This window comes from Ambystoma mexicanum, chromosome 5q (assembly GCF_040938575.1).
Source record: "Ambystoma mexicanum isolate Mex_15411 chromosome 5q, UKY_AmexF1_1, whole genome shotgun sequence".
In the NCBI taxonomy this organism is placed as follows: Eukaryota; Metazoa; Chordata; class Amphibia; order Caudata; family Ambystomatidae; genus Ambystoma; species Ambystoma mexicanum.
The window spans coordinates 1,181,423,081-1,181,447,789 of NC_090933.1; the positions used below are offsets into that span (position 1 = coordinate 1,181,423,081).

A 24,709-nucleotide genomic window follows, 5' to 3' on the forward strand; every position below is an offset into this window, starting at 1 on the left:
GTCTACATCCCCTGTCACTACGCGCCAGCAGTGGCCCCACCCTGTCTCCCCTTTCGTAGTACCTTGCCATTTATATCTCAATTTCTTGACCACCTCTCCTATGAGGACTGTGTGTAGGGCTTGTCGCTTCTCTCGCATTTCCGACAGGAGGGACTCCCTGTCAGCTCCCTCCTGGGTAAGCCCACCCCGCAGGATCTTAAGTTCCGTTCGTATCTTGGCCTCAATGAGCCCTCTTTCACGTTTGCGCCTCGCACTCTCCGCTATGAGAAGACCACAAAAGGTGGCCTTTGCTGCCTCCCACACTGTCACTATGTCTGTTTCCCCGTTGTCATTTGTCTCGAAGTACGCCACCATTTCGCTTCTTAGGAAGTCCATAAAGACTGGATCCCTTAGAAGTGTATCGTTGCACCGCCAGCGGGATGATCTGGGTGACAGGGGCAGCAACCAACTTGCCACGAGGAGCTTGTCGTCAAACCATGTTATTGCCTCGACCTTTGGGGATGTAGCCACTCCGCCCCCCTCCTTTGAAGTTTGAAGCATGTCGATTCTGGTGTAGGTGTGGTGTGGAGGGGGGAGAAGAATGTGTATCCCACCGGCTCTGGGTGTGCCGCTCGCCAGACGTCCTCCCAATAATGTTCTCTTAGGAGGGTCTGCAACGCTAGGTTATCTTTAGCTATCCCCTTCAGCTCAACCCCTCTCGCTGTCCACCAATCTAGTTTGGAGTCCATCATGAGGTTGAAATCACCCCCCAGTATCATGGCTCCCTCTGCCCATTCATCCATTACCCCCAGTATTTGGGTCAGTAACCTTATCTGGCCTGAGTTGGGTGCATAGAGGGTGGCTAGAGTGATGCGTTCGCCTTCATAGGTGCCCTTGATCCCCAGCACCTCCCCCTGAAGCCTCTTTTGGTTTCACTGTTTGAGAGATGGAATGTTTTACTCACCCCCTCCTTCTTTGAGCTTCTGTGGGAGGCCCAGAAGTTGGACCCGATTTCCCTCCCCCTGATGGGTGATTCTTTGCCCTGTTTATAGTGGGTATCTTGGAGGAAGAGCACCATTAGTTGTTGTTTGCGGAACATGTTACTGGTCAGTGATCTTTTGTTTTGGGAGTTTAGGCCCTTGACATTGAGTGTGCCTATCTTGCCTTCAACCATTGTCATCTAGGGAGTCTTTCTCTTTCTGCTCCTTGGTGTAGTGCTGATGTGCTGCCTGTTGTGGAGTACAAGACTCTGGTTCGATCTTGCTAATCCCTCCTACCCCCCGTAGACCCTTCTTAGTGACTCCGTTTTGACCTTTGCGTTGGTCACTCCCCCTCCCCCTGTTCTTTTAGCCCCGCCTCCCCCATGCGCCCCATTCCCTCCATCTTGAGGCGTTCGTCCATGTCGCCCGATTTCCTTTGGGGAAGATCAACGAACCACCAAGGACTCTACCTCAGCCCCGGGTAGTGTAAGTGTTCGTGTAACCCATTTCTTTCTTTCCTTGTAGGTGTATCAAACCCTGGAACAAATGTGTGAGGCTTGGCCTTACATCCGAGGCCCCCCACCTCCGACTGTGTCCTCAGGTTCAGACCCCCTGTGCGAGTCCATTAAACAAATCAGTTGACATTTTGAAAAACAAAAACCAGCCCTAGAACTTTGCAGGCCCAACTTGACGCCAACGTGGCGCACAGCCGTATTGCCTCTGGGCTCCGGCCTTTCTGATCCACTGGCGTCTCCCCTAGTGTCCTTAATCACCAGAGAGTCTTGTGCCCATGTGATGAGGTGATGTTGTTGTCACTTTGGGTGGTCCTCAGCAGTCGACGATGGGTGTTTGGTTTTTTGGAACTTGCGAGCCCCCTTTACTTTGGCCTTGCCACTGGGCTGTCCCAATCTAGCAGGGCCCTGTGGGGGGTTCCTGGCCTCCCCTCCTTGCCCACCGGAATAAACAGCTCAGTCGCCCACCAAATCATCAGTGGCCCGTTGGATGTCCTCTTCCGTCACCAGATGGTGTCTTTCCCCTGACCACTCGAATGCTAGATAAAAGGGATGTCCCCAGCGGTATCTAACCCCCTTTCCCTGTAGCCATCTAGTGAGGTTGCCACATTTTTTCCTTATTGCCAGGGTGAGGGCTGAGAGATCTTGATAGATTGCCACCTTGGAGTCTCCATATTGTATGCTGCCAAGGTTCCTCGCTTTCTCCAGGATCTTGGCTTTGTCCTTGTAGTAGTGCAGCCGGGCCAACACCGATCGTGGACTCCTGCCCCCACCTCCAGTGCGGTGCACCCTGTCGAGTTTGATCTCATTGTCGGCCTCCGCCCCCATGACGATTCTTTTGATATCATGTACCTTGCCTTCAAGCCCCTAGGGGCTTTCCCCTTCTGATTCTACAAGGCCAAAAATGTGCCGGTTGTTTCTCCTCTCCCTGTTTTACATGTCATCCACCTTGAACCGTAATTCCTCCTCACGACGTTGCACCTCTTGTAACCTGGCTTCCATTTGGGTTTCCAGGAGCGCCGTGGAGAGCTGATTGTTTTCGACTCCCTCCACATGGTCCTCCAGGGTGGTGACTTTGGTTGTAAGGTCAGGCAGCTTGGCGCCCATGTCGGTCTGAATCCCACAAATCTCCTCCAGGATCATCTGGATATTGTTTTGGATGGCACCCAGGTCAGGGGGGGTGGTGTGGGTGGACTCCCGGTAGCCATTTTGTCCTCGCCAGCCACAGATTGGTACTTGGAGAGGGCCTCCTTCCAGTTCATGGGGTTCTTGTTACAGCTGGGTGTGACAACTGTCCACTGTAAGACCTGAGGCCGCGGAGATGCTCGTGTGGGGGGGGGATGCGGTATCCATGGGTGCTGGCTCTAGAGGTGAACCAAGGTTTGTTTGAGGCAGGCGGGCACCCTCGGGGTGGCAGTCTGTGGGTGTGCAGGCAGAGTTACTCTAGGACTGAGGTGTCAGTGGGTGGGTTGATTTGCTCCCCCCGGGGTTGGAGCGTCAGCTAGGCAGCTGGCCGTGAAAGTTGGAAAAAAAGAGCCCTCTGTGGTGGGGTACGAGGGAGGTCCTCTATCTGGGTGGCGTTCCTCCCCTGAAACCCAGCTCATGGGGGCTGGTTCAAGATATCTTGGCCCGGGGGGCCCCTCACCTGAAGGGTGGATTCTCGTGTGCCCCCAGGCAGTTGTGTGAGGGCGCGCTCCCTCGACAGACCAGACTGGGGAGCTCTGGTGTTGAATCCATTGGGACCCCCACGACTTCCTGATCCTATATCGTGCTGGGGTGTCTTGAGTCCGACTGGGGGCCCTGTCCGACTCCACCTGTGGGTGGATGGTGTGCTGGGGTGTCTTGAGTCTTCCTGGTGTGGCGGGGGCCTGTATCTGGTGCTCCAAGTGCCCCACTTAACGCCAGTCGCAGCGGGGGTGCACCCCCGTGTCGGCCCTGTGCTGCTCTGCTATTCCTGGGAGTGGTGGTTTAAATGTCCCGTTCGGCAGCGGCCCTCCACTGCGTGGCTCATGGGGGCCGCGAGTCAGGGAAAGGAGCTGCACAGCCTGGCTCGCGGGGCCGCTCCAACATGCTCCCAAAGAGCAGGGGCGGTATTCCGGGTCATGGGGCGCTCCTCGGCACAGCCCCAATGCCCCCAGTTTGGCAGCCCGCTCCTCCGCTCTTCTTAGCCCGCAGTTCCTCCTCCTTTAAAGAGGCGCGTACCCAGGTTCTAAACAAATATACATTTATAATTAAATAATAAAAAGACAATAACTAAAACCACAAGCACAAAGCCATCCCTGTAAAGAAACACAGACAATGAAAGCTGTTGTAGGATAGCACTGTGGGTAGATGAGCATGGGTGTCCAGGGACTAAAATGGCACAATGTCACTGTACAAGAAAATATCTTCCAAGAAAAAAGCTACAGAAGAGGGGCTTAAAAGTCACTCTGTGCCCAAAAGTGAACTGTGGGGACATGGCCCCTACACAGTATCTTATTTATTTGTCTTGGTCCTAGGAAACATCAAGCAAGCCTTCTATGTGCTTTCCAGCAAGTGAGCCTGTCTCAAAATCGATTGAGTCTTGTTGATCCAGTGGTGAGTTGGCATCGGGACTACATGGTGATGGGGCTCTTAGTGGTTGTATTCGTCATCTGAGACAATGCAAGTCCAAAAGTTACAAGTGGTTTGAATTGGCAGTTGTGTGGAAATTATGCTTCTGCTTGGTCGGGTTGGTGTGTGACACAATGGGTTCCAGTGGGTTGTGTTGAAGGACGTGTTGGGTTGAGACAAGGTTCTGTTGGATCAATGTGATTCTCGTGATGTGGCGAGTTGGATGCTTCCACAGCGCTGAGCTGGCACTTGTGTCAGCGGTGACCTTCACTAGTGGAAGATGCTGTCGAGACAGCTCAAAGGCACACATAATCAGCTTCAAGTTTGTGAACTGTTCAAAACAGCACCACAGGTGAGCACAGTCAAAGCAGGTCAGGGACAGCTCATTTCAGTGACACGGGATTCCAGTTGCTCTTGGATGTTTGGTTTGCTGGGAGTTCCAATCCAGGGTCCCCTTAACAAGGTGTGTTCTGCTCATGCTCTCCCGTTTGAGGGAGCTTGCCTAGTACCTACAGGGGTTTCTTCACCTCCGGTGACAGGGTCATGATTCCATTGCAGCCACAGTGGGGCCTTGGTCCGACAGCAGTCTACCTCCAATGCTCCTGGGGACTGTTAGGGAACAGAGCTTCTGTCAGCCTTGGATGCCTTCTGTCTTCACCTCTCAGTCTTTCTAACACAGCAGAGGTCCGAAGGTGCATTCTTCTTGTTCTTCCTAAGAGTTCAGGGGAGTGAACTGCACTCACAACAGTGCTCCACAGTTGTGTTATTTTTGTTCTTCCTGTTCAGGAATGAATCACATGTCAAAAGGGATTGATGCAAAGCAAGCCTGCTGTTGGGGGTTCAATCCCTGGTGTTGTTACATGTGCCCTTTGCCTTATCACATCACACTTAGAGTGTGCCTTGTTTGCAGGAAATAGAGTGAACAGGAACAGGAGCAGAAAGCAAGATGGTGGAACCCCTCTCCAGGCCTACATTTCTTCTCTGGCTAGCTACTCTAACACAACCCCCTTCTCATGTATTCTGGCTTGAAAAGCATTCCAGGCATCGACACCCTGGTGTGAGTCTCACTTGGTCATATCCATGTATTCTCTTACACACTGTATGCAGGGGACCGCCTGAGTGAGGATTATATGCCCTAGGGGAAGGGGTGTCCCTTTCTACTAGAGTATTAAATGTGGCAGTGTTCTGCCCTTTGTTCCACAAGGCACCAGTGGAGTCATTCAGTCTAGGTGTCAATACACATCAGCCCAGTCACATCTAAGACCTGCTCACAGAGCTGACACTGGTGTGATATCAGATTGCTGTGGTTTATAATTGTGCATTCTTTAAATCACCATGATACAAGCAGGCATGGCTTATATTCAGAGATTTACCTTTTTTTTCGATATAGTGAGAATTTGTAAAATCACATTTTCATAAGTGGTCTTATTCATTTTGTTAGGTGCATTAACAGTTGTAAAGATGTTCTTGTTTTACTTCATATGACGTCTCTGTGGAATTGTAGAAGTGTGATGAAGGGAAGGTGTGACCACCACCCGCCCTGTTCTCCAGGTTAATATAATCCCAACTCTTCAAGGCATCACCTTTACACCGTTCTAATGAGACATGTGAGAGCAGTGTTGCATAGAGCCAGCCATGTTACATACCAGCAGATTGTATGTGATTTACAGAGTCTGAACATTAAAACAGTCCAATGTTCACAACATCAGGTGGCTTCATTACTTACTTTTCCAGGTGCGCCGGGAGGACCTACAGGACCGAGTTCACCCTGAGTGGGAAACACAAGCATAGTATTAACACAAACACACACGTACACAAAAAACAAACGAACATTTGCATATTGCACGTGCGTGTATTTCAGGTTAAATGGTCAACCTGTTTTATTGAATCGTCCTGATATCTTTCAGATATGTGAAATGCAAAGAAACAAACAAAAGGAGTTGGGGTACAAAAGAGGTACGGCAGAGAATCAAGAGCGAGGGACAGGCACATATAGAATTGAGGAAACTCTCATCACAGAATGCTTGTGAAGGTTGATATTAAAACTGTCAATTAAAGGAAGTTAAATTCGCCTTTGGGAAGCTCCCACTCACACTCAATCTTCCATCACGTCACCCATGGCTCCATTACTATACTTTACTATTATGTTGATCCTCGTAGGGTGTGACTCACTTGGTGTTTTGATGGAGGGACATTTGGAGCCAAGAGACTGAATTACCCAAATAGTGCGCTGGTATGTGTACACAAGTGAGCAGTATTAGCTCTATAGCACAAACTGCTCTAATACAAAAAAAAGGTATTCTTGCAGAGCATCAACATGCAATGCGTGTTCTACTGGTAATGGTGTATGGAATTAGCATTAAGGCAAACACTGCCTTGTACAAACATGCATTGAAAGAATATGCATTTGCACTGTGCAATGTTTATTCAATATCTTGCACCGTGCAAAATTACAATTGCACTGGTGCAAAGTGTCTACAGGGAGGTCTGAGCTGTAACAGCTCTATTTATGAATGCGTTGATAAGCAGGGCGTTGTATGAGTTGTGCCTCCTTGTGCACTCACCAGCCACCACCACAGAACTCTGCTTAATGGAGGTGCCTGGGGAATCTGAACCCTTGTAAAAAGAAATATGGACTGTTCCTCTATCTATTCGTGGCCTCTACCACCGCAGAGACCATGCTCTCTGTAGAAATGCATAAAGAAAGCAAAAACGCCTACCTTTGCACCCTTTTCTCCATGCAATCCATCAATTCCTGGTGTCCCGGAGTCGCCCTTCACACATGGGAGAGAAAACAGAGATAATATTTCAGGTTTGTCTATTCAAATTCACGTTTAACAAACGATCTGATTGATAATGCAGGGTGCCGAAAATAGCAAAGAAATAGCATCCTGTTAATGGGAGAAACCACTGTTACCTGTAGACAGAGGATACCCAGAAAATACCGGTGTGTTCCATATGTAAATCTGTCTATTAACACATGCTGTAGCATTAGGACCATGGCCCTCATTACAACCCCGGCGCTAAACCATGGCGCTATTAGCACCATGGTTGGTGCCGGTGTTGTAACGAGTCCGCCATGGTGGAATGGGGAAATACCGCCCCATTCCAAGGTTGGCGGGGCGGTATTTCCTCATTTCACCATGGCCCTTCCCCATTCCCATTTTCGCCCCATAGGGCATAATGGCACTGGGGAAGGTGCTAAGTACGGTACCGCAATTTGCGGTAACGTAATTAGCACCGAGGTCCCTTTGCGGCACCCTATTTTAACGGCTGGTAAAACCAGCCGTTAAGGTCGGGTCCCGCAAAGGGACCTCGTAATCAGGCGTTAAGGGTTTAACGGCGCCAACACCTTTTACAGCGCTGTTAAACCCTTAACGCCAGGGTCGTAATTACCCCCATGTGTCACTTTCTTAGTCTTTCTGCACGGCCCATTACCCAACCCCCTCTTCCACTGGTTTACCTCACTCAGACATCCTTAATATTTTGTAAAGGCACCCTACCCTGTTACCTGCATTGCATCCCATAGACATCCTCCCACTTCAATCTTCCTCCCACCCTTCATCCTCTTATTTCTTTTTTATATCCCCCATGCTTTCCTTTTTTCCAGTCGCAGGGAGTGACACTGCCACATTGGCGCCTTGCACTTGCCTCCCGCAGGCCACGATGTACGGAGCCCCCTTTCCTTTCCATGGCGGCCATCTTTGTAAAGGATTTTCCTTCGTTCAACGTGACGTGTGCGGTGTCTCGTTGAACGAAGGAAAATCCTTTTAATTTTGTTAGCACCCGGGGGTTACCGCTTTGGTAGACCAGGGTGCTAATGGCCTTAAACCCCCATTCCATATGTCACATTATAAAATACCCTTGATTACAACAGTTTGATGAACCCAGGCAATTTCTTGATATTTCGAGAAGCTACTTTGGTATCAGGTTCATCAATGTTTCATGTGTGCTTACATATCAATACAATATACTGCCCATTACAACCTAAAGCCTGCAAGTAGATCACCCTGTTGGCAGAAGTGCACGTGACTAGGAAATCACCTTTCCAGTAGAGATGGTAAAGGTCTTACGAAGCTGGAGGGCAGAATGTCTTCCTTATGAGGGAAATAAGAACGAAGTTCAAATCCCACTGAGCCTGAAGATCCCAGTTTAAGTAGGCTGCAGTAGCTGAACGAAAGTGTTTGCAGGTGACTGTTATCGCAGCTCTCTCTGTTTATCACCTGCATCCCTGTTGTCCCGTTCAACATTCCCACTGTCCCCAAACAGAAAAAAACACCTTCAGACACTGCCCTCACTTCCCTCACAACCATTTCCATTAGATCAGAGAGAGAGAGAGAGAGAGAGAGAGAGAGAGAGAGAGAGAGAGAGAGAGAGAGAATGTGAGAGAGAGAGAGAGTGAGAGAGAGTGTGAGAGAGAGTGAGAGAGAGAGAGAGAGAGAGAGAGAGAGAGAGTGTGAGAGAGAGTGTGAGAGAGAGAGAGTGTGAGAGAGAGAGAGAGAGAGAGAGAGTGTGAGAGAGAGAGAGAGAGTGTGAGAGAGAGAGAGAGAGAGAGAGAGAGAGAGAGAGAGAGAGAGAGAGAGAGAGAGAGAGAGTGTGGACTTGAGCTGCTGTTCTGACAGCCTTCGCAGTGCTAAGGAAAGAGTGGGAGATTGTTGGGTCTTCATCATGGATGTCACAGGAGCCATTAAGCATCACAGCCTGAGTACTGGGCCTGTGGACCCCACAGAGATTTACCCTTGTGCTTTGTAGTGTTGTTTGGGAGTTACAAACCAATGCCATTGAAGGGGATGTGTTCCATCCAGCTGGCTGCAGTTACCTGAATCACTGCTACCCCGTCCATCAGTTGGGCTCATCAGGGACTGTGGGTTGCCTGACTGACCCAGTTGGCATGCAACGTTTCTATCCAGCTGCAAGCAAGCCACTCGTGCAGGGTATATGTCTGTCTTGTTTGCCTCCTTCAGCAACATACCATTTAGCAGTAGGCTGCCGGTGCCCAATCTGTTCAATAATGAACCTATGGAACTTTAGTTTTGAAGGACCAATTGAACTTTGTTCAGGCTGTTAGCATGGTTCTTGTTCTTAAGGTGTGTTATTTCCTTTTGAACTACTAATTTCTCCACGTGTCCTCTCTTTTTCATTCCGCCCAATTGCCAGGTGCCTATTAGAGGGTCTACAAATACTCTATAAATAACATTATGATTATATGAATCATTGTTGATGTCAGAGCTCACCAAATATGGCAAAAGGTAACATGGCATTGCCTATGGACACAGCTAATTGTTTCCCTTCGATCCATTGATTCACTCTATCATTCCATGGAGATCCCTTGCCAGGGGCCATTCACATACTAATGAGAATCCTGGCTCTAGTGCACAAGCAGCAGAAAGGCCTAATTCTACATCTGCGTCACCCTCATTTGTCCCTGGGGATAGTTAGGGGTCATATAGTTCCTCTGTCTTCACCTGTCTGCCAGAGGACGTAGAAACATAATATATTCCCACCAGAGTTCCAGTGAATCCCTCTTCTTCTTATACAGATGCTAAGATGAATCAACTAAGGAGAGGTATTCCTCTCTTTATAACCACACAATGTTACAAGGGATTGGTTCAAAGCAAGCATGTTGTCAGGGGCCCAGTGAAAGCTGCTGGAACACGTGTCATTTTGCCTTCTGACATCATACCCAGTCATTTGTCTGTGGGGAGAGCAGGGTATTGGAAAGAGGCCTAGCAGAAGCCATTATGGTGTAACCCCCCCCTTAACCTACCTCTCCACTGTGGCTACTATATCCACCTTTTCCCCATATCCTCTGACTTCAAAGGGATTTCTGTGATCAGCACAATGCGCCACAGGTTCCAGAATTGATCACACACGCACAGGAATGTATGCTCTGCTCCTTGTGTAAAGATCGAGAGAATCGTAAGCGGGAGTCTGGAGGAATTGCTCGACGAACGACGGCGGCAGTTCGGTCCATTGACACACAAGATGGCCGACAACAAAGAAAACGACACTGGGATACCTGAAGAGGACGAATAGAGGCGGCGGCCACCGGGAAAGAACGGCAATGGCAAGGTGAAGACGGAACAAAACCCCTGGTGGCTGTGGGCCTTGGGTCGTGGAGGCTTGGGGGCTGGCCCGGACGGCAGGGGCCCGAGGGCAACAGAGGTGTGAAAATGCAGGCCGTACCAGAACAAGCACGAGCGGCGCTCGCTCGGCATTGATCAGCAACTAGCAGCGGTGAGGGGATGTTGCGACTGCCTTGAGATCACCACGACGGTCGGTGAAGAGCGGAAATTACAATTGGGAAGACACTCGGACGCTAGGGAGACCCAACGGAGAATGGAATATGGCAGAGCGAGGGGCCGTGGGCAAGAATAAGAACAAACAACCCATGATGGATATTTTTGCGAAAACACAGCAGTCTCCTGCGGCCAGCGCAACCAAAGGCCCTGTGGCACAGGCTGAGGGCGCCACAGTGGCTGATAATCATCAGATTTTAGAAGCCATCACGGAGCTGAAAGAATCTTGGGGGGTTGCGATGATGGACCTACGCACTTCCCTGGAAGCTAAAATCGAAGCAGTGGGCATCGAAGTCTCCCTGCTGAGACAAGATGTCAGGGGACTGGTGGAACGCACAAGCTACCTGGAGGGTGCAGTGAAATCTAACACGGACACCAGCACCAACAATGCAAAGGAGATCCATGTCCTTAAACAACAAGTGGCCAACTTGGAGTCTCGAGCAGAAGAAGCAGATGGGAGAGCGAGGAGAAACAATAGTCGTGTGGTGGGCTTGCCAGAAGGCGAAGAAGGCCAGGACCCGACTGATTACATTGAGAACATACTCCTACAAGCAATTGGGGCCGGTACACTCTCGCAGGGTTTTGCGGTGGAGCGCGCACATAGGGCCCTTATGAGGAAGCTGAGACCAGGAGCCCCTCCACAAGCGATAATTGCTAAAATACTGAACTATAAAGACCGCGAGAAAATATTGGAATATTTTTGGAAAGGCGGAACAATTGAGAGGGCCTCGAGTACTATCACGGCATACCCGGACTATACTATGCTAGTTCAAAGGCAGCGGTACAGCTATGTAACTATCAAAAGGAGGCTACGGGCTGCTGGGATAAAATATATGCTGCTGTACCCTGTGAAACTGAAGGTCGTACATAAGGGCAAATTGCATTTTTTTAACACTCCGGAAGAAGCAACAATATGGCTGGATCTGCAGGGCTGCCCGGATCAAGTCACAGAAGAGACACAAAATGGACGCGAAAAGTGACTCAGACACAGTATGCATACTGCTAGGGCGGTGAGCGAACTTCCCGAGGGCGCCGAGGCGAAGGCTAAGAACGATGGGCCTGTCTGTAAGAGGCTGATGTTCGATTACATATTGCTGATTGTGAGAGACTTGATGGACTGGAATATAGTGGCAGTTACATATATTTAAATTGTTTGGCAATGTGTAGTTAATTGATGTGCTATTGGAGCGCAGGGCGGAAGTACCCTACCCCCCGAACTATAGCTGTAGTTGTAGTAGGTTGGCCACTAGGGCGGCCTCACCCTGCGGAGCTTCGAGTACAGGCGAAAGCCGGAAAGAGCTAGATGCGGGTGAGCCTGAGATCCAGGGATGGAGCTGGGCAACAGTTGGGGGGGAGAGTGTTGGGGAAGGGATGGGAAGCTGGGGGGAGAGGGAACGGGAAGTTTGTTTTTTTTTTGGTTAAAGGGGTTTTAGAATGGGATGCGGGCCTATATGGATTGGATTGGAACTTGAAACTAAACGATACCTGGGGTGGAGGGAACGGGACTATACCAGGCCATGGGGGACCTTAAAATACTCACATGGAATGTGTGGGGGCTTAACAGCTATTTAAAAAGGAACAAGGTTATGCTGTATCTGCGCAGGCAGAAAATAGACATTGCATTGCTGCAGGAAACCCACCTCACACGTGAGAGGATGGACATGGTTGCGGGAAAGTGGAAAGGGGTGTTGGTGGGCTCGTCTTACTCGGCCTACGCAAGAGGAGTACTTATATGGGTAGCGCCACATGTCCTGTTTCAGCGGTTGCAAGTGGTGACTGAGACAGACGGGAGGATGGTTATGCTGAGGGATTGGTAGAGAACAGGGAGATAAGTATTGTTAACACGTACGCCCCCAACCAGAACACAGCGGCGTACATTAGGACACTGAGTGCGAACCTGAGCGTGTGTGTGGGAAGCACAGTGATCTGGGGAGGAGAATTCAACTGCGTACTGAACCCGAGGGTGGATAGATCGGATGGGAAATTAAATAGACCGGCCCCTGCAGGCAGGGAAGACACTGCTTGATGACTTTGGGCTGGAAGATGCATGAAGAGTGTGGCACCCTGGGGAAAGGCAATATTCGCATTACTCAGCCCCACAGCAGTTATCAACGAGGCTGGACTATGTCTTTGCATCACCTGACATGATAGCGGAGATGGCATACATAGAGTACAGGGCCAAGGTCCTCTCGGACCACTCGCCCCTGATTCTTGCATGGCAATATTGCCCCCCGAGGGTGAGGATCCCGACATGGCGCCTACGAGCAGAGGCGTTGAGGGACCCCTTCTTCAGAGAGGACTTGCGGGAGGAGATAGTAAACTATTTTGAAACCAACACTGGGAGTGTGGACTCGGCAGGGACATTATGGGAGGCATTTAAGGTTGTCATGAGGGGGCGGCCATGGCGAAATCCAAGGGCCTACAGGGGGGGTTTTGGCTGAACTGAGGGAGACGGAAGAAAAATTGAAAGAGGCCTTAAAAGCTGGGGATGATACAGTGGAGAAACTAGATTTGATACTTAAGCTACATCAAAAATGTGCGGAATATTGGGCGAGGTTGTGTAACCTTAATTATAAAAGGTACATAGAGAGACAGCATGCGGGAGGCGATAAACTGGGGAGACTTTTGGCGTGGTTATATAAGAGCGAGACCCCCAGAGCCACAATTAGAACTATAGAGAGGGAAGATGGTAGCGTAGAGGATACCCAGGAGGGAGTTAATCAAGCGTTTGTGGATTACTATAAAGGGTTATACGGGGAAGACGGGGAAAGCAGCCGTGTAATGATGGAGGAAACGCTGGAGGATATGGGGCTGCCCAAGTTGAGAGAGGAGGAAAGAGAGGAATTGGACTCCCCGATTACCCTGGAAGAACTGGGGGAGGTGGTGAGGCAGTTGCCTACTCGTAAGACCCCAGGGACAGATGGGCTCATAAGCGAATTTTATAAGGTATATATAGAAGAGGTCCTCCCCCGCTGCTAGAAATGATAAACAAAGCATTCGAGATGGGCCGCTTACCGGAGTCACTGAGAGAGGCTGTCATAGTACCTCTCCCTAAACCAAATAAACCTGGGCGTAGCTGTGGCTCCTTTAGACCTGTGTCGATGCTGAATCAAGACGGCAAGATATTGACTGCAGTCCTGGCGAATAGACTGAAGAGTGTCATTAGCAAGTTAATACATCCGGATCAAACGTGCTATGCCCCCCATAGAAACATCACCAATAATCATAGGCGACTCCAGAGGATCATTGAGTTTGGCAGTGGAAGGGATGAGGAAATGGCAATCGTGTCCTTGGATGCGATCAAGGCCTTTGACTCCGTCAAGTGGCCGTGGCTGCTGGCGGCCCTGAAACACTATGGGTTAGGGCCTGGCTATGTGAGGTGGGCGAAGATTTTGTACAGTGAACCGCTGGCTAGAGTTAAGACAGGATCTGTGATTTCAGAGAGGTGGCAGCTTAGCAGGGGTACTAGACAGGGATGCCCGTGGTCTCCTATGCTCTACATACTGGCCCTGGAACCTGTTGCGATCTATCTGCGGCAACAATATGACACTATAGGCATTGAGGTGAAAGGGGAGCGGCACCTGATTTCCCTATACGCAGATGACATGCTACTGTACCTACGATTCCCAGAAGAAAATCTCCAGTACATCCTCGAAGTGATGGAGAGATATGCTGTGTTGTCTGGTATAGCAGTGAATCCCCAGAAGTCCAGCATGTTCCCATTGAGGGGGTACAAGGGGATTCCATCGGAGCGATTACCTGTATTGCAAGTGCCATGGGCGGTTTGCACGTTTCGGTACTTGGGGATTAATAAATACCACACTGTGGAAGAGGAGCACAAGTGTAACACAGAAGTAGCCATTAGAAACATCGAGAAGTGCATGCAGTTTTGGGCGAAGCTGTCTCTGACGATGATGGGTCGGGGAGCGATGCTAAATATGGTGGTCCTGCCGAGGCTCCTACATTACTTTGGGAATATACCATAACTGATTCCTAGGGGGGGGTTTCACTAAACTAAATAGCATGTGTAGGGACTTTCTGTGGTATGGCACGCAAAACAGAGTGGTGTTGGGGAAGCTTCAGAACTTCCATGACAAAGGGGGAATTAAGCTGCCCAACTACGAGGCGTACTATGTGGCGAGCCAGTTGCAGTATGTTGCCAAATGGCTATCTGATGAAGAGACCTCCGAAAACAGGTTGCTGGGGCGGGATTGTGCACCTTTTTATCTGAAAGAAGTCATGTGGGCACCCAGAGCGGAAATGGGGGGGCACCCTAAAATGATGCTACTAGGGTGCAAGGTGTGGCGCAGGGCATGCCAAATGATGGGGGACCAGTCCCCATGCTCACCGCAGATGCCATTGTTATTATTGACTGGGGCGGACGCTCAGCTGCGACTGATACTCCAGACCCACTGGGAACCGGCTAGGGTGGCAACGATGGGGGACATCTGGCAGGAGGGCTCTAGTGTTACTTTTGAGGGGCTACGGGAAGTAGCTGGGTTGCATGAAGGCCAGTACATTACGTACCACAGAATGGTACAGAGGATTAAGAGAACATGGCCTGAAACTGTGCTGGGGGAAGAATTGGACGCCACCATAGACGTGATATATGATATAGCTGACGGGGGTCATGAGATTTCCAGACTGTATGAGATGTTGCTGTCTAAAGTGGGGAAAGAGGTCACGCAGTTGAGAATGGACTGGGAAACGGAGGTTGGGGCCCAAATGGGAGATGAGATGTGGAAATGGGCGCAGGGGTATCATACGAAGGTGTCTAGAAAAGCGAGGCTCAAACAGATACAGTTGTACATAACACACAGGGCTTACATGACGCCTTGGTGGATATCGAGGTTTGAGAATGCAGGTCGGCAAGCATGCCCCAAATGTGACGAAGAGAACACAGGCATGGTGCATATGTTCTGGTCATGCCAGATCATAGAGAGGTTCTGGAGGGGTGTAAAGGAGAAACTAGAAGGAAGAGGCGTCAAGATGGTAGTGGATACGGTGTGGGCCTGTCTGCTGGTGGGGTTCCCAAGACCACAGAAACTCAGGCACGAAAGCAAACTAAGGGACCTGGCTTATGTGCTAGCAAAAAGGAGGATTGCCATGGGATGGAAGTCATGCCATGTGCCGAGGATAGAGGTGTGGTGGAAGGACTTGCAAAAATGGGCAGAAACCGAAACCACGGCATGGCAAGAAGCGTGTGACAATGGGGGGAGGAGGAGAATGAGCTCTGATGGCCTGGAAATCACTGATAGCCGGACTGTTTGGGTCATTGGACGGCCCAACTGAGCCTGTGGAGGAGGTGACCGAACCACAGGATGTGGAAACTGAAGGTTCAATGCAAAAGACTCGCAAGGGGGTGGGGTAGAGGGAGTAGTGGTTAGGAAGTTAAAAAAAAGTGTATTGAAACTGTTGGAACATGCACTATTTGTTTGTTTGTTTGTAAAATTTAATAAAAACTTTTTTTTTTAAAATGTCTGTGATCAGCACCATAGTGTGAGAGTGGCTTTGATATATCACAATGACATTTGAAGCACTAGAGTTCCCAGTGGACCTCTTCAAGAGGGTATCTTTGCCCTGGGAGGATGATGATGGGTTTCCTCTTGGGGAACACGTAGGGCCTGATTCATAGGAGTGTTTTATAATGGCACAATCCCATAGGAAAATGTTCCATGAATCGGGACCATAATCTCATTTCTGGGTATTGTCCCTATGGCAGTTGGGCAGACAGCCAGATCAGAGAGGTAATACAAATCAAACCCTGTCATAGTTGGAGTACTGCTCAACAAGCTCACACGAGTATGATATCCAAATGCAATACCTGTATAATTGTGTGACCCCAGTAGCCACCATGCCACGACGCATGGCTTATTTTTACAGTTTAACATGCCAACTATAATACATTATTATGTTTTGAGTCAGAGGTGCTTATTATTTCTACATATTGGATCCCCGCCTTGTTAGCTTGATAAAGACCCTGTAAGGGTTGCAACACGTGGTAGAGCACACAATAAATATTAACCAGCACTTTACTTTTTGTCCATCTGAACTTTTATGATTCATACTAAATACCAAACGAACAGCGCAAGTTAGCACAGGCTTCCGGTGCTTTATTTTCCTTGAGACATCACTGGGCAGTCGCCCCCTCCCCCACCCCCCTTGGCCTTGCTACTAGCTGCAGGTCTTCCAATTCTATATTATCTTCCGAATAAAGATTGATGTGCGTTGGTTGGCTCACCACACTTGTGCCATACTGATCTGCTCTGATTTGATATATATACGTGGAGGGGTGCGTGGAGTGCAGCTGTGGCGCATCACTTTGACTCTCTAGTGGGAGATATTTGGGTGGGGAAGGTGATACACATTATTCATAGGTATGGACATGAGGTGTGGCTGTGATATTGAGGTGAATAGTGTCTGTGGCTGTCAGGAAAGAGGCAGCTGCGGGTCAGGTCTGAGTCATGCGGTGTGTGGTTTCACGTTGCATGGTGGGAGAAAGCGGGCGAGATCAGGCACCTGTTGTAGGATGGCGATTCGGTTGTGGAGGGTATTGTGGGACTGTGCAGGGTAATTTGTGGATTTGTGGAGGGGCAGGGATTTTTATAGCTGCATATCTAAAGTCCCTTTATTAATTAAGGTATGTTCTATAGAACCTCAAACTATGCGGGCTGAGCTACATTGTTATTGACGACCATTCCAATAGCTGATAATGACAGACGTTATTGCAGTGCTTACAAGCAGAAGGAATCTGAAATGACGTGATGTTGGCGTCGTTTTACGTATTGTCATTGTTGTGTTCTATCCGCGGCACCCATCATCACAGAAATCAGAATGTAGATGAAGGGTGGAGCGTGCCATTAGGGCGGCACAGTATGATATAGTGACTTCTTATCTCTTAACAGATGCACTTTTTTTTTAATTTGTGTTACATATTTACACGGCAGGTTTGCTCAATTGTAAACTCGGCATACACCCACCTCCCCAGTGCAGTCTTTCGAAGAGCTGTACAGGTCATCTAAGCATGAAATAGCATTTTCATGATTTCTAGATCAGCCATTCCCCGGTGCTCTTGCGTTTTCCAGCAGCACTTCCATTGTACATAAAGGCTCGGATTCACAGGAGCGTTTTACAATGGGGTTTTGCCACTGTAAAAGGCTTCTGTGAATTAGGCCCCTGGTCTGGTATTATAAAGAAACACGCTTACCTTATCTCCTTTCTCTCCTCTTCGACCTGGTATCCCGCTTAAGCCCGGAGGGCCTCCTTCACCCTGATAAAAGGAGAGTTATAAAGAACATATTCATAAGAATGTCGTTTTATATGATAAACCCCAATGTTGTCTTTTTTCTTTTTTCAGTGGTGTAGTGAAAACGACATTGTAAGAAATAATACTCAGTTACACTAACAATCAATCCATTGATCTGCTGCCACCTGCTGGATAACTAATAATATTGTGTCCCGCTACATCTTCTATTTTGGTTGTGTATGCACCGGGATGACTAGACCGCTCACATTTTGCATGCGGCATGTTTACTTGTATACAGGGTCGGATTCGCCCCTGGGAAGTCGGGGCAGGTTTCTGGCCATGCCTGGGCCGATTTGGAAGAAAATAAAATGGATTTGTTTTTTCCAATTTTTTTTCTTCTTTTATTCAAAAAGCCTTTCATCCTTCTTAGGTCGATAAATGAGTGCCAACACAGGTTGGGTGATATTGTATGCATATTTGTGCTATAAAAAAGAGCTTAAGTGTAAGTGCTGTACAATAACATATTACCATTTGGCCTTGGACGCCTGCTTGGATTCACAGTAATTTAGTGTACTTAAGAACAATGCTATTTGATGCCACTTCCTGTTTTGACAAGGGGTGAAAGGTCGTGTTTCATCGCTTCCCGGGATGTCACTTTGGAGTGGGGTCAAATGACATCACTTCCGGTAATGTCATCAGAGATCAAGGGTCGTGAGGTGAGGTTTGGGCCACTTTTTTGAGGTGAGGGGGGGTCATTTTTTTTTTGGGTGACCGGGCCTATTTCTTGTCCCAGTCTGACCCAATATATACAGAATAACAACCACCTGTCATACTGTAAATCCTCCAATTCATATATCAGAATAGCTGTTTACCAACAAGAGTAAAGTGCTGCTGAGTTTTATTGGAATTTCAAGTAAGTTATTTTCATGGCAGGCATTTGTTTCAGATTGCATATTACAGAAGAGCTCTCACGTTTCCCCATGTCGTACGTTTGTATGTCATCAGGTCCTAGATGTATTCTTCGCATTCTTGCACGTGTAGTTTTATTTTTATCCTATTTCAAATTCATCACTACAAATCCCAGAATTCAAAGGAAAAAGCAGGATCATTTCACCTACACACGCAGGAGCATTTCACCTACTCGTACAGGATCATTTCACCTACTCTAGCAGGATCATTTCACCAACTCAAGCAGGATCATTTCGCCTACTCACACGGGAGCATTTCACCTACTCAAGCAGGATCATTTCACCTACTTTAGCAGGATCAATTCACCTACTCACGCAGGATCATTTCACCTACTCACGCAGGATCATTTCACCTACTCTAGCAGGATCATTTCACCTACTCTAGCAGGATCATTTCACCTACTCAAGCAGGATAATTTTGCCTACTCACACAGGAGCATTTCACCTACTCTAGCAGGATCATTTCACCTACTCAAGCAGGATCATTTCACCTACTCACACAGGAGCATTTCACCTACTAACGCAAGATCATTTCACCTACTCAAGCAGGATCATTTCACCTACTCTAGCAGGATCAATTCACCTACTCACGCAAGATCATTTCACCTACTCTAGCAGCATCATTTCACCTACTCAAGCAGGATCATTTTGCCTATTCAAGTACGGCATAGGGCAACTTGAGAGTTTGCTTTAGGAATAGGCTGGAGACGTCATACTAGAGAGAGAGAAACCCACAGTCACGCTATTTGTGAGATTGTAAATCTGCTCTGAAAATGCCTCTCTTTCACAACTTAGTTACTTGTCACTGCCTTCACAGAAAGCCAAGGGAAGCGGTGCCATTGGGGCAACAGTGGGATGGGGAGGGCGGCGGGGGCATTTTGCAAACCCCAGAATCGTAAAAGCAAAGCGCAAAACAAATGCGTCAACTCTCTACACTTTGTTTTTAGGATTCTGGTGTATTTGCAATGCTACTTCGAATCTGAGTGCACATAACTGTATTTCCATTGTGCATTCTAACTCTGCCTACAGATTGCACCATTGTTTTCTGCCAGAGCATATTTTAATGCTAACGGAAAACAAAAGGGCACCTATGGAATCTGCCCACCTTTCCCATATGTTATAATCAGGCATTTTCCATAGGAATCTATTGTAAATGCTTCCTGGAAAGTGTGGAAAGGGAGAATAAAAAAGTAAAGTTGAGTTTGCCCCAGTTTTAATTTCCTTCTGGAAACGACCAAAACTGAATGGATGGGGTTTTTTGCAGGTAAGTGCAACAGTTCAGGTTCCCCTGCAGTTCAGTTTAATAGTCATGCCATGCGGACCCTAATGACTATCCAAGTGTCTGGAAGCTGCAGAACCCATTGCAGAATCATGGAGAATTATAATCAGAGAGACTCTTGCGAGTGCAGGATAACCAGAAAAGACCTCTGATGCTAGAAACCATCTGCACTGGTTACCTATTGAAGTTAGAATATCACATCGCCGGGTGACCATAACGCATAAATGCCTGGCGGGGCGGAGTACCCCTGTGCCTGGCGCCCAGAGTACCTGGCGGGAAAACGTATGAGAATACCTGTGCAGAGGTCATTAAGTGCTAATCGTGCCAATTCTTCTGGGGGTGCCAACGACTGAACTGACCATTGTCAGTAAAGGTGCTGTTTGTGCAGCCACTCCCAAGGCATGGAAAGCAATTCTTCCGGATCTCAGAGGTATTACATTGCAGGAAATGTTCAAGAAGAAATTAAAGACGTATGTGTTCATATAGGGTGTTGCCCGGTTGTTGGTCTGGGAAGATGACTGGTTGTTTGTTGTGTTGGCATTCATACTTTAGTTGTTTGTTTGAGATCTTGTGCTGAGCAGAGAGCCCGTATGCCTCCGGGCCCCTTGGTGCACGTTATAAATAAATGCACATATCATAACCTACATATTGTTGTGTTAACCATAGGCAGTTTTTCAAGTGACAACATCTCTTAAAAAAAATGGGAATGCGTCTGCCAGAAATCCAATCTTCTATTCACAATTTACTTTCATTGTGTGATAGAATGAAGACTTGGTCTTATTTATCTTTCGAATCGATGAGCCAATGCAATCATGTACAGACCTTTGACTATGAGAGCAGATGCTGGTGATGAAGCAAGGAGGCCAAACGGTATTAGCATACTTGATCGCAGGCCAAATTGACCTTTTCAATTTGACCAAATTATTTTGATCGTTTTTTGGGGGAATTTTTGGCAAATTAAATTACATATATATTAGGGGTGGGGTAAGGGAATATGTTGAGGTGGTGGGATGAGGGGTTTGTGGGTGCAGTGGAGGGGTCTCCCCTGCATTTTCAAAGAAAAAAACAGACCCCCAAAAATGTGGTCAAATTGGAAAAGGTCATTTTTTTTCTTCAAGCAGACCAAAACCGCCCAAACGTGTGCTCCTGCTGAGTAGCCCATTGGAACCGTGAGCGTATTATCAGTGCTATGATGTCACCATACAACACATTGAACTGTCCTCTTTGTACTGTACAAATGAATCCTGTTGGGTTCAAATGTATTTTTTAAATCATATCCTAGAGAGCAAATGGCCAACAACCTTAAATTGATCTCAACAGCAGGTGGTGAATCCTGTAATATGTTTTAAATCAAATGCAGAACAAAAGCTGCTTCATTTCACCAGAAAGTATGAGGGTGAAGGAAGGTGGGGAAGCAAGCATAGTGTGGTTACGTGGAGGGGGAAAGGAAACAAGAGGAAAAACAATATCCATAAACAGGAGACTTGATCAGTACATCACAGGTTCTCCAAGTGCAAGACAATACAACTGTACAATACATGAACGGCACAGGCTAGTATTTACACCTAGCATACAGTGAAATCACCTACCACAGGTCTCTGCAACCTGTGGCTCTCCAGGTGTAATGTCCTATAATCCCCATGATTCCTCACCATTGACTATGCTTTGTGGGGCTGATGGGAGTTATAGTCCATAACATGTGGAGAGCCAAAGGTTGCAGAGCCCTGTCTGGCACATCACCAAGTCAGAGAAAAGTAATACAAGTCCAACAATGTAAGCAGTTATGGGTGAAACCGATGACGTTAAATGTCAGCCTTATACAGTTGTGTCTTCCTTACTGAGAAGGGGAAGTAGAATACTCCACTGCTTGCAGCCTTGAGCATCCAGCATCTTTCCTCCATACTTTTGTCCCTTTAAGGGCCGGCGTGCCTAGCCTTCCATCGGACACAGATCTTGTATTTCTGGGATACTACGCATCGTCATGCACTTTGCACTATTTCAAGAATGTAGCTGGGTGGTGTGTGTGGCGTTATGAAGCACTGAACGAATGAGGAGGATCAGAATGAGTGCACATCTTACCTTGTCACCTGCATGCCCAGCAGGGCCCTGGTCCCCGGTTTCACCCTAAGAACAGAACACATATTTAGTGACAGCGAAAGGAGCTGGGTGTTTGTATAGCATTGCAATGCAGTATTCAGAACAGCTTAATTTCTGTCCTAGTGCAAGCATCTGTTGACAATAAGGATTGGGGCTGAACCTGTCTGTTCCCTTCCATATAACCTAGGCAGCAAAATTAGTGCAGAAATCACGTACTCTATGTCAAACATAAGCACAAATATTAGATCACCTGATCCCAGAGGTCTGCAGTGGAGTGAATCTACAGTCAGGGCGGATGGCACATGTGCTGGATTTGACTTGTACAGATCTCTGTACAACAAACACACTACACAGAGCCTTACACAACAGCACCCAACAGACTCCAACGGGATACCACACCAAAAAAGCTCAGCAAACGGTGTTAACTGAACTGAAGATGACAACAGCACATCACAGCTCACTTGCTCTTTCTACAAACCTTTTCCTACTAACACGTCCTAACCTACCGCCTTTCTTTCAGATCTGCCAGAGCGCCAGCGTACCACTACAATGGTGATAGTCTGCAGTATAAATATCCTTTAACATTAACATTAAAATCTCTGCTCTAATGGCAGAGGAGGCGAGGGAAATGCAGCAAGGGGAGGCCCCAGAGGTTCAGTGGACATTATGAGCCCTGCCTTGGATACCAAAATCCTGGGGATTGGGAAGTAGAGGCAACGCAAACTCACTATAGGTGGACTTAGTATTAGCAGACAGGCCGAAGCGCCATTGATATAGAAAGAGAGCCAGGAAGAGGACCAGTCGTACGCATACTGCTATCATTACGAGAAGTAATGGGCAAGGGATTTAGGCCTATAAAACCATGGGACATACACTGCAAATGGACACACATCCATCACTTATGGACCAGCATCCCCCACCCTATCGGTGAGATACAATTGATGAAGTTGTTGAAGGCACATGATGCGATCTGCCTCAATACCTTCCTTGACATTCATCTAAAAGAAACACGCCTCCTCACCTTTTTCCATGGACACCACCACCAACACAAATCATTTGCAAGCAATACAGCATGGCACGCAGCACACGTTGCTCAAACCCATACAATCAATGAACTACAACCAAGCTGGGCTGGACTAGGTCTCTAATGGCTGCCACAGTGTTTAAGAAGTGAGCCACAAAAACTCTAAATTTACTAAAGGTCCATGACCTCAACACAGGGCTAACTGATCATGGAGCATTATATAATTTGGAAAAATAAAGGCTGACCATCCAGGTATCCCAGTAGCATGTGATAGGCAAAGTCTGTGAACATGAACTAGTTAAATGCCATACGAATTAGAAAACTGCCGTCAACCTGCAATGCCACTGAAAATAATATAAAGATCCAGTAGGACATTCATGGGTGATATGGGTGATATTGTGTGACCACACACCAATGAATATTACAATCCATCCTTAATGATTGCAGCTAAGATGGCAAAATGAAGGCATCCAAATGAAGCCTGTATTGGCCAACCACAGTGAGAGAACACAGGGATACTGGGAAACGTGGGGGCAAGGGACGACTTGGTGGATGAGAAGAATTATTGATTAGGAGAATCAAAGCAGAAAGAAAATGTGACTGCCAGTTAGGCATAATGAAATAACCCATGGTAATTTATAGCATGTTTGCTATGATACTATCAGATAGAGTAGGTTATTATGGTAGGCAGCAGCATTTGCATTGTAAAAAGTAGTGTATGTCAACTTTAAACAGATTAAGACTTTTTTACTGCATCAATGCCTTCATCAAGGCTTTTGATTTAGTTGACAATTCAATTAATGTGTCCAGACTTCTCTGTCGAGGCATCCAATTGGGTGAAATCTTTTTTAGATGACCGGATAGCTAATGTTTACCATGATGACGCCATTTCTAAGGGTAAGCTTGTATCTTGTGTTGTGCCTCAGGGGTCCTGTGTGTCCCACACCTTATTTAACATCTTTACCCGTCCCCTTTTTGAGATGCTAGACGCAGAAGGCATAGTGTACGCCAATTACACTGACGACACACAATGCCTCATTGCACTCTCAAGCAACCACAGCGACGACACCAACATCGTCCATTCTATCTACAGCATTATTCATATCTGGATGATTGATAATGGGTTGGCTTTAAACAACACAAAACCGGAGATCATGATCACCAGTACGGCACCCCAGCTGCGTAAGCTTGATGCCACCTACCAATCCTTACAAATTCCCGAATGCACCCTGGCTACCTTGCTGAAGGTCAAGATCCTTGGAGTCACCCTTGACCAAGAGGTCAGCATGAAGGTCCACATCAACAGCCTTGTTTCAACACCTCCTATTACATCAAACTACTTGCATAGCTTACACCATTTCTTGACTCCACCAACGGTGCTATTCTAGCCTGTGCGATTATTGGAGCCTGTCTTGACTATTGCTCCAGCCTTCTGCAGGGCATTGGTAGGGGTGAATTTGTAGAAGAGGCGGTGGACACATTATCCCTGACTCCCACCCCCTCACCGCCATCATACTGGAACAGCAGTACAATGGCCCTTTATGGGACTCCATGTGTTATGCCTATACTGCATCAAGTGTACGAGAGACGATATGCACTCAGAAACGGTATCAAATGTATCTTAGCACTGAAGGAGTGGAAGGATGTTGTGTGGAGGGATATCAGCACGCACCACTAGATATCATGTTGTGCTGAGTGAAATCTGACCTGGGAAGAGTGATGTCACAAAGAAG

General features: G+C 47.7%; 1 protein-coding gene across 1 annotated transcript in view; it reads right to left on the minus strand.

Annotated features, from left to right (window-relative positions):
- COL22A1 (collagen type XXII alpha 1 chain) overlaps positions 1–24,709 on the minus strand; it is a 1,250,061-nt gene that overhangs the window by 192,745 nt on the left and 1,032,607 nt on the right. Inside the window, exons 29-32 of the mRNA XM_069621676.1 lie at positions 21,935–21,979; positions 17,570–17,632; positions 6,784–6,837; positions 5,790–5,831 (exon numbers count right to left, since the gene is read on the minus strand). Coding sequence (XP_069477777.1) covers positions 5,790–5,831; positions 6,784–6,837; positions 17,570–17,632; positions 21,935–21,979 — 204 coding nt within the window. The remainder of the gene's footprint in view (positions 1–5,789; positions 5,832–6,783; positions 6,838–17,569; positions 17,633–21,934; positions 21,980–24,709) is intronic.